The sequence below is a fragment of the Accipiter gentilis genome, chromosome 27 (assembly GCF_929443795.1).
Source record: "Accipiter gentilis chromosome 27, bAccGen1.1, whole genome shotgun sequence".
In the NCBI taxonomy this organism is placed as follows: Eukaryota; Metazoa; Chordata; class Aves; order Accipitriformes; family Accipitridae; genus Astur; species Astur gentilis.
The window spans coordinates 18,913,915-18,931,405 of NC_064906.1; the positions used below are offsets into that span (position 1 = coordinate 18,913,915).

General features: G+C 44.2%; 1 protein-coding gene across 12 annotated transcripts in view; it reads right to left on the reverse strand.

Moving 5' to 3' along the window:
- Positions 1-8,692, reverse strand: part of FHOD3 (formin homology 2 domain containing 3) — a 392,512-nt gene extending 383,820 nt beyond the window's left edge. For 11 of the 12 annotated variants that reach the window (XM_049830455.1, XM_049830454.1, XM_049830453.1 and 8 more), the window contains exon 1: positions 8,324-8,579. In XM_049830455.1, the coding sequence (XP_049686412.1) occupies positions 8,324-8,488 (165 nt within the window). In that variant the 5' untranslated portion in view covers positions 8,489-8,579. Of the gene's footprint in view, positions 1-8,323 lie in introns of all 12 variants that reach the window. The other variant, XM_049830451.1, reaches the window with a different exon arrangement.
- Between the last annotated feature and the right edge of the window lie 8,799 nt (positions 8,693-17,491).

Here is a 17,491-nt window from a genome sequence, read left to right on the forward strand (position 1 = left end):
ACACCAAGACCTCCCATAAAGAGAGCAGAGGGCTCCAGATTTTTGCAAGCCAACTCCCTTGCAACACTAGAGATGAAGAAGAAAAGAAAAAAAAAACAAACCCTTTATGTGTGGAGCCAAAAGCCATGCTCCAGGGACAGCTGCTGGAGTATTGTAATAAACAGAGGGTAGATACGAAGCTCTTTCCATTTCTCCACTTCCCATAAAATGCCAAGCGTTTCCAAGTTCTAGAAGTCTATTTATGTCTACCCCACAGCTAGAATGGGGTCATCACTGGTGCTTTGGAGAAAATTCAGAACTTCTGTTCCACCCTGACAAAAAACAGGCACAAGTCCCCATTTGGCATTTCACTAGCACAAATGAGATTCCAGTTGGTGTTCTGGTTGCACGCCCTACTATTGTGCTCTTCCCTTGCACAAAAAATTGTTGCTGTAAAATAGCCTTGTAGTAATGAAGTAAGAAAAGAGACAGGATGTGCTTTTTCAGCTAGGTTTAACTTGCGTATGACCCTTAGATGAGCAACCTAGCTGGCACAGCCACGGGAGCTACAGCTATCTCCTTTGCCAGCCCCCAAATAAAGCCAGGTGGTTCACGATGAACATGCTGAGCAGCCGCACCAGAGAAAGGCCAGGAACTTCATCTTCTTGCTGATAACACAACCATCAGGAAAAGCTAGACACAAAATCCCCAGGCAGCTCACCAGCAGCTGGAACAGCTACTTTACTTCTGAAGCTGTTAAATGTGGCTGCAATAGTATATTTACAATTCTAAAGAAAATACTTATTTGCTCAATTTCACTTACAAAGGTTGAAGGGGTCATTAGTAAATCTGAGGCAACTAGCTTCAAACAACAGCACTGAAATGTCTCGTATTTGTATTTTTAAATCAGTATCAATGTTACTTACAATTATCTTTTTAACTGGCATAGTCTGTAGTTTCTAAAAGCAGAAGATAGCGCAGAAACCAAGATGAAGGCATAACTTTCTTCCCTAAATAGGGAAATACAAGCTATCTGCAAGTGCTTTTCATTCCAATATAATCATGCATGTTATGTACAAGAGGAAAATTGTATTGCTTTATCTTATCAATAGACTTAAAGCAATACCACTGGTTTACCTACACAAAGCACAAGATACAGCTTATTATTTTTGTGGCTGATGACTATAAAGCTTCAAACCATACACACACCTCCACTACTGCATGTAATCACACGTACCTGACTTGACTTTGTATTACAACTTGTTATTTATGCAGCTTTTTCTCATCTTCCTGATATCAAGAGTTTAACTGTTAGTAAACACGAGGCAACACTAAGTCTCATTTTCTTTGCCTTAAAAACCACTCTAGAATTACAACTGAAAGGAGATGAAGCTGCTTTTCCAGTCACCCCACTCTTTGCTAGTCAGCCTACTGAGCACTACTATGTAAAATGATGACCGATATGACCAAAAGATGAATAATAATGCATTGCCCTTGTTTAGCAATAGTGACTAGGCATCCAGGATCAAAATTAGCAGTTTTCCAGGACTTTGTATTTCAAGTAAATATCCTATTCACAAAACGGATAGAGGGTCAGTTTAGAAGTATGACTACTAAAGTCAAGTAGTCATACTGAAAGTAAAGGAAAAGGTCTAAGCCTTTTTCTTTTTTTCTTTTTTTCAAGCATTCTTAAAATGCTGGGAATAACAGAATTGCTGCTTCTTAAGTGTTTGGAATTTGAAACTGCAATGCATTTTTTTAATATATATGTGCTAAGCTGATGACATGTGGAAAGTGAACTTTCAAGTCTGTCTCACCTTTACTTCAATAGTTTCATATGCCAGATGGTTGCAGATGTTTCTAGGTAGCTGGGCCTGCTAGAAAGCTCACTGCTACTTTTGTCCCAACTTGTTCCTCTGCTAAAAATATGTAACAACATTCCTTGCTGTCTTATTAATAACCGTAATACAATATAAAGTTAATATTAATATAATGCAATCCAGGTGGTGTGGAAAGTGATGACAGAGGTGTAGTAGCTGGCACTCTGTCCTCTGAGCCGGTAATGAAGTAGTATCTTACACAGCCTACCGGAGCACTGAGTATATCCCCAGGCCAGACCACTCAGGTTCACCAAAAAAATACATGACACTTTTTGAAAGTGCAGAGGTACCAACCTGTCCTGGGTCAATTCCGGTCAGAGAAGTGGACTGTAAAACCAGGTAGCATTGTCATAGGTGATAACGTGACGGATGGGTGACTTACAGCCCGACTGCCTTGCTTACAGTTGCACAAGGGTTGTAATACTTACCGTCACAACCCAGTGAGTGAGATCAGACAGAAACAAATGGGACTCCCATTTAGACCCTAATTACTGGTGAGGTAGGACAGCTGTGCAAGCACTGGAAAGAGAAAACTCCTCCTCAAAGTTTTTAGAACCTTTGTTCTTATTTGGTACAACATGGTAAGAACAGGAGATCGCAACATGCCGGGTCCCACATCTTTGACCATTCCTCCACCACCATAGATACAGACTGAAGTCATCTTAGTCTCTTGCCAATTGAAGCCATTAGCAATCTTCATACAACAATTCTGGAAGAATTTGGAAGAAAGGAGGTACCTACACCTGGTTTTGAAAGAAAATATCAAAATTTGTAACTGCAAGTACAAGACTTGGAGTATGATAACAGCAAAGTCTAACTTCTTCCTTCTCATCTCCTTTGATTACAAACCTCCAAGTAAACAAAAGTTGATATAAGTTTCCAGAGGCTGCATCTGACCAATCTGCGATTTCAAAATTTAGCGGTACCCTGAGAACTACCAGCACGCTCGCTCCCATCATTCTTGACACTGAGCTCTACAAAGACTCTGGAACTATGAGCAGCCAAACTGAGAGACTTGCAAGAGAGGAGTGTCAGATTCAGGAATTAGATCTCTGGGATAGGTCTCCTCCCCTTCTTTTACAACACAGCTTTTAAGCCCAGATCAAACAACTGAACTGAACTGTAACTTGCCCCAACTATAACTTGTCAGAAGAACCTTGCAAGAATTTCAAATACCTCTCATGTTAAACTGCCAGAGATAAAGCTCAGCATTTGACAGTCACTTTGTATCTGCTGTATGGGTATCTCTGCTCCCACGCCGCAGAAGACAATAAGCTGCTGCAGACTGGGCAGCTTTTCACAGTTGTGCTTTTGGGCAGGTATTTATGCTCCCCCAGAAGAGTGTGTTTCACACAGGCTCTGATGCAGCTTGTGCTTTCAAGTCAGAAGACAGAGCTGCATCCTGCACCCTCTGCCCTCATAGATACTTCCCTAGAAAATTGAAGCACACACAACCACTACAGGGTCAATCTCTTGAAGCACGGGATTTTGTCAGCTCCAGAAATACTTGGCTAGATCCAGAACACTTTGGAAACCTGTTGGAAATAACTGTTGTATGAAATCCCCTCTTCTCTTGAAGGATGAGAAAGGGCTGATGTCCACCTGCCTGAGAGACAATGTGAAAAACCTAGATGTCTTGACAGCCCTCAACTAAAATATTCCCCAGTCCTCAGCAGCGACACTTGCAGAAGGTATCAGCCAGCTTCCCCTGCCTGCGGGGGGGGTTCATTTTCCCCAGGACAATGATGATATTCCAGTTTCCATCTTCTATTCTTCAGCTCCCGTGAAGAGCATAACAACTAACTCAAAAAATGCCCTCTTCAGAGAACAGCTGCTCTATTTACCGCTACTTCCAGCAGGATCAGGATCCAAACCCTCCTCCCTTCTTCTGCTTCTCCCTAGCCTCTGTGCACCAAGGCATTTCTTAACGCCACCGTGCTTCAAGGAAACCCAGGGAAAAGGAGCCAGTTGGTAGGTTTTCTGCTCTCAGAAAACCTGAGGCTGATGCCAGGATACAGCCTGGCACTGAGTTCAGTGCCAGAGCGGAGCTCCATGCCAGAACACAACCTGGTGGAACAGCCCCTGCTATCAGTTTATATCACACCATCCCCCCCGAGTCAGCCCTGGCTTTCATCTAGGGCTAAATCACAGCAACCGAAGGCGGAAATCTGGATGGTTTCCTTATGAATGAAACTCCCGAATCCCTCTAGTGCTCACTGGAGTTATTCGCTCATACCACTGTTTTTTGAATGACACTGTTCCTAATTACAAATTCTTGGAAGAGATTTAAACACAGAAGTTGCCTCCAGTTTTCTCAGAGGGAAGAGGAGGTCAAACCAACTACCCTCATAGCACTATATCTCCCCTTTCCACCATGACCAGCAGCACCTCATATGCACTGTGAGATTTTTTTGGTTTTGCATTATTACACAAAGTATTTCAATCACATTTTCTTGATAAATTCCACAGTGTGATTTCCTATACTATTGTAAACATGTATTTCTTACAGAGCTGCCCCAACGCTAAGCAGTACTGTGGGATGTGAAAACAGAATATGGCAACATACTCAGCATGCTGTAATTATATGAATAAGTTATAATGAAGAAGATCTCTAAAAAAAGCATACCACTTGACATCGGCCATGTATATATATCTACTCTCCTTAACGGCCCTGTGTCAGCAAGTCAGAAGTATCAAGTAACTCAAAGCAATTCAAAACCAACAAACCCAAAGTACCAAATTAGATTCAAAGAGCATTATTGGCACTGGGCCTGAGCCACAAATTTAGATCCAGTTCTGAATTTTCCCAAGGTTCACAGAAATGGGCAAAAGGGACATCTGAATTCAGAGTCCAGACTAGATCCAGTTCTCATTCATACAACGGACAATAAGAGAGACCTAAAATCCTCAGAAACAAAGCAGTAAAAGCCAAATCCAAAGTGGCGCCTTGGGCAATCGAATCAACGTAAGCAACCCGAAAAAAGCTCTGCAGTGTGGCTTAGTTACTCAGCAAGTATTTGTAGATGTGGCTAAAAAAAACATAACAGAATTTGTGGTACTTCATTGCATGGGCAACTAAGATGGTGTGTCATCATCCAGCACCTGAAACCACGGGGAATACCCAAAGCAAGCGTTCCCGGCGGCAGCGCCCTGCCCCAGAGAGTTCAGTTCGGCACCGGGCACGTCTGCTGCACACACAAGGCAGAAGTGATCGCAAGCCAAGGTACAGCAAGCTGCTTCATCCAGAGATAAGGCTGTAGGGAAAGGTGTGTGCACAGAGAGAAGCGAGGAAATAAGGGGGAGGGAGGTGCTTCCAATCAGACACCTAATTCCAAGTGAAGGAAGGATTGCAGACACCTTTCTTCTCAGTTTTCCCTGTCAACCAGTTTAGGTGCTCCCCCTCATCCAGATACTTGACGCATTCAGGGCGGTAAAGCCCATCCCAGCCAGTATTCATGGAACTCCGTCGCCTAACTTCACTGCGCTCCTCCACGAGGATCTAAAACCACTGTCAATCAGAAGACACTTCATAGATCCAGACTTGCATCCAGACTGAACTATACTTGTAAGTTTAAAGAGAAGAAGTAATAAAACCAACATATGAAATGAAGTGTTGTACTTCCAAAGAACTGGACTAAAGAAATGCTGACCTTTGGAGTCAAAACTCTAATATTTGCTGGTTACAGAAAAGCTACTAACAACATGCTATGATGGGTCATAGCATTTTTCATTTGACTTTTAAATGGTTTTCTTAATAATTGTTTAAAATATTTAACTTACAATGACTTGTGGTATACAAGTTATTTTATTAACTACAAAAAGACCATCGTCACTACAAATTTCAACTCAGCAATGCTGAAATCTGACACCCACTGAAGTGAACTGGATTCTCGCTAACGACTTCACTCTTTCAAGTACATCCCACAGTAGAACACCATCTACGAGGAGATGTACAAACCAGCCCGTGATTTGAAGGCGGTGAGTTGGCACCTCTGCTCAGAAAATAAGTGAATATTCATAAGGCAAATGAAGATAACTTAAAAACTGATGAAAGAAAACTAGCATTGATCATTCAAACTTGCTGGCAAAAAGGCCAACACTTTATAAGATTTTAGGAATGATTTAGACATCAGCATTACTAGGTATTTGAGCTATGAGCTCCTACATCTGTTTCAAGATATTTGGCTCTAGTCACCATCAAGATACTAAATGGACCGTCAATCCACTAGCTCACTAATTCTCAAAGCAATTAATCGATCAAGCCTCAAATACGTCAATGCGAACTGACACCTGAATTTCAACCTATGCTCTGCTTTGACAGCTGCATTCCTCCGAGATCACAGAGTCTGTCCTGATCTCTGGGAGAAATGGAGCAAAATCCTTCTCAGTCAACAAATGTGGTGATCTTCTAGAGAGCAGGTAAATACAGTCTTGAGGAAAAGCTGCAGAAAGAATATTCCCACCTCCAAAAAAAGAAAATGGAAAGCCTATCCTTAAAAAGCAACAAATCAGTTGGTTTACAAAAATCACACACACAAAGATGTAATGCCAAACACAGGTTGCACTATGTGCAAGTACACACAATGAACTAAGCTTTCAGTATAACTAGTAAAGGTAAACAAGTCTAATCAACCCTTTTTTTCCTTCTTCTTTGTAGAAGCTAAGAGAAGGCCAAGAGAGGTAATTAAGGCACTCTAGAAACAGGCCCCGGTTCTGCAAACACAAAGGTAACTGTAACCACGTAAGCAGATTGCAGTGAGCATGCCCACATCATTACAACAAGCAGAAACACAAAGTTTGCAAGAGTCAGAACCTCAGATTAACACATCACCGGGCCAGGACTTGCCTGTAGCAGAGCAGCTATCTTCCATAGTTCGGTTTACAGCACCTCTAGAGACTCTGGCCATCTTTCATCCAAAGTCTGCAATCCAGTTTCCAAACTAATTAAACTTGAGAAACACACTGCACGCTGAAACACAGGGCAGGAGTTAAATGTGTAGAAGTGGCCATGGATTTTGGGTGGCTCCTAAGATACTAAACGGGGGCAGATGGGTTGTTGGTTAGTATAGGGTTATTAAAAAAAAAAAAAAAAAAAAAAAGCCATGGTTATTAAAAAAAAATGCCAGGACGGTATTCAAAGCAAAGTAAAAGCAAAACACAACACAGTGGAACACCCTTGAAAATGATGTTGAATTAACTGCAAATCTAGATTTTAAACTATCTTTTTATTTACTTCGTTAGGTGTCGGAATCCATCCGGCCTTTCTTTTAATTAGCTCTGACTCCAAAAAAAGCCTCCCTTGAAAACAATGGGACCAGTCTCTGAATTGAGGACGACTGAGCACATGAAAACAGAATTGACCCAGCGCACCAAGAGCTTCTAAAGGTTTTGTGCGTTAGGCAGAGCTCTGCTCGCTGGATGCTGTATCCTTGGCAACTATTATGCGAGAAACCGTTCTCCAAATGCAAAACTTCTGTCTGCTCCAAGAGCTTTTCTCTGAAATACTTTTATGGGCTTCTGGACACCCTTAAATCTAAGGGCACACACAGCCCTTTGTCATCTTCCCGCAAGCTCCCAAGAGCAAGATATAACACAACGAGTGATGTTAAGAGACCATTTTCCTCCCACTTTATCAGCGAGCAAATAAAAGAGTTTTACAACTTTTACTTTGGGTTTTTTTCTGGGCAGAAAAAAGGAGTGGGCATTTTTCCCTTTTTTTTCAGTGCGCTCTGCAGAACTAACGTGCAGATACAAGATAGTAACAAAAGGACGATTATTATTATGTCAATCAGCGGCGCTGCTTTGAAAATTCAAGTATCATGCCCGGGTGCCCGACTTCAAGGGCAGAACTACAGATGCCAGCCTACGTATTGGAAGAAGTATGCGAGAAGAGATAGGTAAGATTTGACAAGGGCCGCGGCAGCAGCGCGCAGCAGCTCTTCGCGAGCAGGACTAGCGGTACCAATCGTTTCAAGGGCAGCAGACACGCTGCTATTTTTACCAAAGCCCTGGCTCGTTAAACCTTACCACAGCAAAGCTCAGCCCCTTCTTTTGCGACCGCGCTCCTCGCAGCTCGGCTGTCCTTAGACACCGCGTTATTCCTCAACATCCCCCAGATATTCAGAAGTCGCTAGCGAGGGACGGGCGCGTAATATTCGATACACCACCAAGGGCTCCGGTTTGGTGGGGTTTGGGGTTGGTTTTTTTCCTCCTGAGGAAAACGGAGAGCAGCTACAACCTAACGCAGAGGCAGTAGGTGCCCTTGAAGGCGTTTGGGAACACAGGAGAGCAGCGGGGCAGCCCCCCCCCCTCCCCGGGGGGGCCTCTCCCGAGGATTTAAGGAAATTATTTAGGCTGCCAGATCCACGGCCAGCGGTCCACGGGGCTGCTTTTCGGCTCGTCTCCCCCGTTGCCTGCCCCTTCGCCCCGTCCCCCCCACCCAGACGACCACCCTCCCCCAGTACCTTCTGCGGGGCGCGGAGGAGACGGTGCACCCCGGCCAGCTGGGTGGCGAGGGGGATGTCCTCCCGGAACGTGTACAGCGGCGGCCGGGTGGGCTCGGGGAAGTTGGTGCTGTTGAAAGGGTCGGTGTCATCCAGCAGCTGTACCCGGCACACCAGCGTGGCCATGGCGCATCCATCCACCGCCGCCGCCGGGCGCGGGCGGGCGGGCGGCGGAGCGGGCACACACCGCTCCCCGCCCCCCGCCGCCCCTCTCTCCCCGCCGCCTTGCTTTGCCTTGCCTTGCCTTGCCCGCCCGCTCCGAGTCACCGACGCTGAGGCGCTGCCCTCCCGGCCGCAGCCCTCACCGGGCTCCCCGAGCCTCCGAGCAGCGCCGGCTACGCCTCACAACCCCCGCGCCTCGGGGAGGCGGCCCATGGCCCCCTTCCCCGCCGGGATCTACTGAGTGCGGGCGCGCTTCAGGCCGCGGAGCGAGGGCAGAGCGGCAGCACCGGCGGCGGCGGCAGCAGCAGCTCCCCCATGCCCGGCCGCTGCGCGCCGAGCGGGCAGCGGGACTGCCGCTGACCGGCACGGGCAGCCGGGCAGAGGGCGGCCGGCGCCCCCCCGCGGCCACCGGCGATGGCACCGCCCACCGCGGGCAACCTCCTCCCCGGCCTGAGGAGAGGCGGAGGGCGGGAAGGGGAGTCCGGCCGCGATCCTCCGGCGGAGGGGGGAGAGAAAGCGAGGGGGGAGCCGCAGCCCCTCTCGCTGCGGCTAGAGGAGAGGGAGGGAGTCCGCTTCGCCCTCAGGGCCGAGGGACCTTCGCCTCAGGGCGGAGTAGCGGTTGCTGGGCGGGCGGGCACACCGTCCCGCCAGGACCCTTCTGTGAGGGAAGGGCTGCCATGGCGCAGGCGGGGTCAGCCCCTCACAGGGGCAGGGCGCCGGCAGTGCGCTTGTAAGGGAGCTCGGCCTTGCTGTCGCAAACAACCCAAGTGTCTTAAATCTGTGGCGTGATGTTTAGCCGGTTCGGAAAAAAAGGAAGCTCTAAATAATACCTGCTAAAAAAAAAATTTTTTAGAAGCTGACCTGGGTATTCAACCGAGGTTGTTGGGTGGGCTTCTCCATATTGGCAGAAAACCCTCTTTCCTGGTAGGGTTGTACGTACCCCAGGGTTCGTTTGGCTTCCATATTGGCAGAAAATCCTCTTTACGTACCCCAGGGTTCGTTTGGCTTACAACCCCAGAGGGGCTCTGCACCAGGGGCCGCCTGGCCTTGCACCTCATCTTTTTCATTTTGCCTCAGGCCTGGTTTTACCTTCTGGAGGGGAAGGCTGGGACAAAGCGGCAGGCCTGGGGCAGAGGAGGGGCTCGCACGCTTCGAGTCAACTCCGCGCCGCGTTTACGGGGTCTGCCGCCTCGTCTGTGGGGACGGTGGATGCGCTGGTTTCTTTGCTCTTTGGGGCAGGAGAAGGCACATGAAAGCAGTTTAAATACAGTGTGAAATACAGATAAAGAAGGGTCTCGCTGTCCTGGGGGGGACAGCTGCATTCCCACAGGCTGAGTGTCTACCCGAGGGGATGCGCTGTACTTTACGGCCACGGTTCATGGCTGACTATCCTTTCGTCCTTTGTGGAGAGGGCTGCGGGACAAGAGCTGTAGCACTGTGAGAAACGGGGGATTTATCGCAGAAATTATATGTCTTAGGCAAGGAAGCATGACCTCTAGATCATAGTGTTCGCATGAAGCAACTGTTTCCTCCCCAAATGATTACTGGTTTGGGAGTAATTGTCAGCACTGGGACAAAAGGGGATTTCTGTCCACACACGGTCTGTCCTTCTGTTCCCGTTATTCTCAGGACTACATCATGATTCAGTTTTGCCTGCAGTTATACGTATGCTCAGAAAAGAGCATCCAACATAAAGATTGCTAAAATCGAGAAGGATTTTAAAACTCAGAAGCTGTATTGCGGTTTCAGACATTTCACAGCTGATGTTTTGTCCACTGCTTTTTTTCTTTTTCCTTATCTTGGACAAGAAAAAGGGCTTATGGGCTGTCTCACCCCCTTTCTCATCTCTCTCTCTCTCGGTTGTGATTCTCATGAACCACCAAAAGTTACACACGGTGAAGTCCTGATTTTGAGTTTTGTATCTAAGCAATTGAAAATTCATATTTTACAAAGAAATGTATTTTTCTATCTGCTTTAGTACCAACAATTTAGCTTCTAGAGAAAACAGTACTGCAGCATATCTGTCTGCTTCTCTATGTTGTGGTTTTGTCACCATGTAAAGTCAAGATTAAACAGGATGCTTTGGGCTTGTTCATCATAATTTACTTCATTACCATTTATATTAAGCTTCCAATTTTGTGCAATAAATTTGCACATTTGCTGCTAATCAATGATCTATATGAGGTGGCGTAAGATTGCTAATCGTTGGCTTAATCCTGACATTTGCTAATTAATATATGGCACTTGTCTCATTGCAGAGGCATTAATGCTCAGAGGGAAGTTTTAAATAAGTCAAGGAAGCCAAGATTTTGTATCATGTCTCTGTGACAGCATCAGCTCTCTTTCCTCCAATACCAGAAAACAAAAATAGAGGATGAGTGCAATCCTTGTAGAGATCAGATAACTCTAAGGTTCAACATCAAAACGTCTAGCCACAGACTCTAAGTCCCATTAGGAAAAATTAGACGTTGTACGTTGTGATCTTCAACTGGATTTCCAAATACGAGGTGGCCAGTGAAGATACTTCTTTTGACCACGGTGCTGGAGAAAAAGCAGAGCGATGCAAACGTGAAAGGAACCTGAGTCAGCCAGAGCTTTAAGTTGCAGCTACCTATACTTTTTCCATATTGTGAACATCCCCAAACCACTACAGACCTTTGAATTTCCGAAGCTGGATTTTATTTGAATTTGAATTAAAACAATAGAGGTGGAAATTAAAAACACAGAACTGCTGGATAAAACAGAGTAACACTACACGGTCGGTGCATGCGCGCGCACGCACGCGTGTGTGTGTGTGTTGAGGGAGAGAGAGATACATCTCTAAATTGCATTTTTGAATGGTTTCCCACCTTTCTACATATTCTTCAGAGACCTTCTGACACAGAAGTCTTTTTCCATCAGCCTGAGCCAGGCCTCTGTGTAGTTTGCTCCCTCCCTTTCCAAGCAGTCACCAGTTTCTGCTCCTGCTGCAGAGCCGTACTTTGTCTTCTGAGAAGTCCTTCCTCTGCCCCCGGTCTGCTCTGCAGCCTGCAGCAGAGCACACTTTCCTCTCCTCTCCTTCCGCAAGGTTGTATTTCTCCAGCGCAGCAGCTAAAACAAGGCAAGCAGGCAACTTTCCTTCTTTCTGTCCCACCGCAGCCTTTTAAATGAACATAGATGGCTTTTAAAAGACCTTAACGCACAGTAAAATGCAAATCAACAGCCCCATACTGCCCATCAGAGGTACTCGGCATGAGGCACCATGGGCATTGCATCTGGAAAGACAATCAGAGGCACGACAAGAACAGCATATGTGGTTGTCTCACCCCATTCCTCATCACAGAAGATAAGGCCTCCTCCGAGAGAGCGAGCGCATTTTCCTCAGTCATGCTGAACGAAATCAGCGTTCAGGAGCTCCGGGGAATCCTCAGCAGAGTCCAGGCTGGGGTCCTTTTGCCTTCAGAAGTATCACGGACTACTGAGTCCCCTTCCCAAGGTAGGCAACCGAGATGGCCTGTGTAAATCCCTCAGCTTGGGGTTCCCAAGTCCATCTCAAGCCTTTTCCAAAAAACAAAGCCTGAGCATGATCAAGTAAAGCTCACAGTTTTAAGCTCCCACGTTCTTTTTACAAAAACATAAGGGAGAAATCCTTCACACACACATATTTTTCAGGAGCGAAACGTAACTTAGGAGTTTTCATTTAGGGCTGGTTTATTCTTCTTAACTCATCCCATTATTGGCATTTCTTAAAAATACATTGTTGAATGAGTTAAGATGGTGTGTCAAGCTTAAATTTGAATTTCATTATTGTTGAAACCTGAATGTTAAAATAACATTGGGTTTTGTCTTTAATTTCCTCCTTTTTATTAAAAATAAAAAATATATGTTTGATGGAAAGTTATTGAAAGCAAATTCTTTAACCCAAGGACCACCCAGACACAACGTAAATGTGTATTTAAGCAGTTTTTTTAAAATGATAGTAGGTATCTGACCAATTGGAAGAACTCCAGAGGAATATTAGTTTTTCCGGTATATCATCATGTCAATACAGATCTAGATGCATGATCATGAGATTACTGCGTAAGCATGTGAAGTGGCCACTCCTTTAATTTCTTTATCTCTCTCTTTTGGACAAATTGAACTGCTTTCCACATTTCATTTTTTTGACTTCAAGCCAATTTTAGTTATGGGAGAACAAAAACAATTTTAACTTCCATGATTTACTCACTTAACATTAATAAAGCTGAAAAATAGCAGTCTATTTGGTAATGGTAATCAAAATGGGCTTGCAAACCACTGGAATTAAAGTATGGTAATTAAAGTGCTGACAGATCCTTTACTGTAGTGATGGGAACAGTATTTCTGCCTTACCCACACTATAATCTGTAAATAACGCTTTGTTCTCTTGGTGAAGTGTGGAGAATGATTTATTGTCATTGTTAGCGTGGACAGGCAAATAACATAACACACTTCTCAAACTAACAGTGTGTAAGTGAAATCCAGTCTGTCACGAGACCAAGAATAATACCGTGGATTTTGGCCTCCTTCATCCAAGGATCTCAAAGGACTTTGCTACCATTCAATGTTGTCTGCTTATTCCCACCCTGCAGATGGGGAAACTGAGGAGGTGGCAGATCGAGGATACGATTCCAATACGATTTTTTTTTAGAGAAGTGGTTTTCTGTTGACTGCAGTGGGAACTGAATTGGGTGTCGTATGACTGGATCACAGAAAACATCCACAGGAAAGCCCACCTTAACAGGAGACTCTTTCTTTGGCAGCCAAGGACTTGTGATGCCCCCAAAGATTGTCGCTGGTCTGAATCAAGCTTTAATTGCAGAATCACACGTTCATATTCAGTTGATTCTTACTGAAAATTGTTCTCCTGTGGTGGCTGGCTAATACTGTATATGGAGTAATATTGTAGTTTGGTGGTGAAGGTCAGTTCGAGGTACACAATTCCAGAATCACCCCATGTCCAAAGATCCTGCACAGATCTGTAAAAACCAAGCCCTGATCCATGGATTATACTGCCCCAGGAAATAATCTGTTAGATGTTCTCACGGTGGTGCTACAGGAGTTCACCTTCTTCTGTGCAAGGCCTTTTCCTAAGTTAGCCGGGTCTTAAAGATGTAACCACTGCTGAAAGGGCAGAAAAGTGAGGTTTCTATGATGTGTGCTCTGCACAGTGCCATTTGATACAGTCTTTGGTTACACAAGCACACTTGCAGTCTCTTAGAGGATTCCTACCTCCTTCGGCACACAGGCAAGGGGGCTTAATTCATGCGCACAGATACTTTATTTCAGCTTCATTGTTTAATGCTTAAGGCTTCCTCCTGCCTTATCCATTGCACGCCACTTAAGCCCGCTTCTGATGACAGAACCAATTTCCTCAAGAGATTTCCTCCAGTGCTCAGTAGTATAACAGATGAATGCTTCACAACTGTTTATTAATTTATTTTCACAGCGCCCCTCTGCAGGGAGGAAGTGATTTTACTCCCATTTTATGGATGGAGTGTTACCAGACACAATGGAGGTGAAGTCAAAAGTAACCTCCTTTGTTGGCTGTCCAGGTCTGAGCTGCCTACAACCAGATTTCGAAAACCTCTAAGAACACTACATGTTAAAAGCGCAGCTGACAGTGACCCCAGCTTAGGCTAGACGGATGTTCTGCAGCTAACACCAGGCTGCGCAGAGGAAGAGGAAACACGTGCGGTGAGGCTCTGAGAAAGTCGCTGGGAGTAACTTCCACGTTGCGCTGGAACTTTACCGTGGCAGCGTTTACGGGGCTTAATCATGAGATCCCCTCGCCTCAGTCCTCAAGCCACTGGATTTATTCACTTTAAGTGCCTCAGCAAATGAGGGGGTGAGCTTGCAGAAACCAACCTTCTTGGCTACTCAGTCCTAATTCTTTCTCAGAAAGAAAAGACATGTAACACATGAAGTTGTAAAGTAACATTTATTCTGAAAATAATTTATTCTGCATCTGTGTAAGCACGTATATATGAGCCATTTTCTCTGATTCTAAAGGGAATGCATCCTGCTGCTTTCTCTTGATAACCCGACACATCAAACCTCCAGCCAAGAACCATCCACGCTTTATCAATTTACTGTAACTGCTCAAGCTTTCAAGCCCATGGATGTCAGTGAGGCCACAAACATGTCTAAGGTGTCTAAGGACATAGGTGTGAGACAATGGGAACAAACAAGCATCATTTAAGAGCTATTTCTGCTTGCAGGATCTTTCACCATGCGTAATGTTACAGGGCCATAACCATACATGATTTTTTAAATGATGACCGATTCTCCAGGGCTGGCCATTAAAATCCAACAAAAACTCAAGCTTCAAATCAAAGTCCTCCTTTCATCACTGTGGTGTGTCTTTTATAGATTTTCTCTCCATTTTTCATCATCTTCCGTTAAAAAAGAAGCTGGGTGGATTCCTCCAGGGGATGTGTATGTTGCTCCTTTCCTGGCAGTGGCTGATTAGGAATGGGGGGAGGAGGCTGTGCAGCTTGAAGAGTACAGCAAAATCATGCTCAGGTGCCACAGAAGCGCCAGAAAGAAAAACCTGCTAGGGAGCAGAGGGGAGGCTGCAGAGTTTGCTGCAACTCAGAAAGATACTGAATTGACTGCAAATAAAACTGGAAGCAAGGTCTGATTCCACGCTGCAAGAACATCGCAGCAGGAGTTGGCTACAAGCATTTTCTATTTCTGTTCTGGATTCCTCACTTTGAGTTTATTGAAAATATACTAGCCTATATTCTAACACAGTCTGGCTTTTGAGTTGAAAGGCCATTTTGATCCATTTTGAGAAGTTCGTTTTAGGGAAGGGCATACAGAGAGCTCACCTCTCTTCATTTCCCTCCTCGTTCTGTGGTGCATGCTGTACACTAATGGGTAACAGCACAGTGGTTACAGGCATTTGCTGAACTCTGTCTTCAGTGAGGGTGTGAGGCAAAGGCTGATTCCAGAAGCAAGATGAGACTGTGATGGACCAGTTGTCTGTCCTGGTATGGCACATTCTGTAAGGACCCCAAAAAACCTCCAGTTATTCCCTGGCCAACGATCAGCTGAAAGCATTGTTCAAAATGGGGTTTTTTTTGGCTTGGTGACGGAAGCTGGCAATTTCATTTCAGTGGGATGAAGAATAAAGCACAATCCTTCCTCTCCATTATAAAAGAGCACATGAACTAAAAAAACCTCAGAAGCAGCAGTGAGAATGGTTGGTAAGGTGCTGCTTATTCTTTGACGATTGAATTTTGATATAAATTGGCATTGATTTTATCAGAGATAATGATATCTTTCTAGTATGAGATCTTACCATAAAACTCCACTAATCAGTCTTTCTTGGAAAATGGGAAGACACTGACATGGATTACATCTACTGGTGCATGGAGTTCAGTGATGTGAGGACTAATAAGGTTTATGTTACGTAGCAAGCAAATTGTATTTTCAGGTGGAATTCATGTCATTGCTCTTTAATTTTCTTCTAAGCCGAAAAGCTCATGTTTCACATACATTTGTACTGAAAGCTTCTATCATTAAAGGACTGAAAAGAAGAAGGAAATGGGGATAAAGTAACCTGCTTACAGACATGCTGTAGCTGTGATGAACTTTTTTGCTTCTTCAGTTTAATAGAAAAAAAAAATGCCAGAGCAGGCACAAGCAGTGCAGACACTTAACAGACAACAGCGGGGAATGTGGTGGCCATTTGCTGGCACATGACCATAACTGACAACTTCTGAAAAACTGTCAAGACTCAGTTCAGGTTTTAAAGTATTTTCTAATATAAGTAAGAACAGCCTTTCCCTGAGGGAAACAGCACACTAGTTTAAAATCTGAGTGTCCAAAATTTGCTTTAACCATAAACATTAACCCACCGATTAAGAACTTGTTATCACATCACTTTCTATCTCATAACATAGTGCTGAGTTTTGCCTTGGTGACTTGTATAAACTAAACTTTGCAGGAGAAAAAAATAGTTCGTCATTTTGCATTTTGGGTATTCACTTTGCATTGCAGATGCTCATTTCATGTGAATTGATCTAGAATCTAGGAAGGTTAAAATAAACATGATTCAAGGGGAAAAGTGTTTACAGGAAAAGACCACAAGTTCTTGAAGGTGTGCTTGACAGTTTATCAATCCTTTTGTCAACAAAATGAGCTTCTACAGCATTTAAAACTTGTCTTCATAGTGGGGCTTTTGCACCGTAGGTTACTTAGCTGCTAATTAAGACACTACTTAAAATGTATTTTTCCCAGTCAGTGTGTACACATCCAACAGGTGTATTCCAAGCTTGGACCAAGAATCAATATTTGCGGTTTGAGGAAAACACAGGGGAGTGTTCATATCAACTTTTATAAACATGTGAAGTGACTGTAGATAATCAAGCATTATTTATTTTGACGTAGACAGTCCTATGCTGATATAAACATCCTCAATGCAAAATTGCTTGTTACTAATCTTGTAAACTCAAGTCCATAAACAAATTTCTGGGGACAGTTAAATCAGGAAAATATTAGTCTTAGTAACCAATATCACCTACCCCAGGGTGAAGAGCAAGAAACTTCATCATAAGAAATTGCGAGATAATTTGTACGTACCATTTTCATGATAAACACTATTTAGCAGATGATTTTGTATATTCCACAACAGCTTTAGTTGTAAATATTCTTCTTTAATACACTTTTCTAAGTTCAGATGTTCTTATCAGTGTAAACACTCCCTCCTTTCTTGAGTGCTGGCATATACTTGACCTCACCATGGTCTCGCAGCAATGAATTCCACAGACTAAACAGATATATATTTTTTAAGCCTTCCCCTTCATTATTTTGGAATTCCCCTATTTTTTCCCTTGAAAGCTTGCATTCTAAGACAACTACACAGATATTAATATTTTTCCTTTTTATAGCATTCATCGTTTTAAATAGTTCTATCATCTTCATTTTTATTCACTTCCTTTATAAAATAAACGCATCTAATAT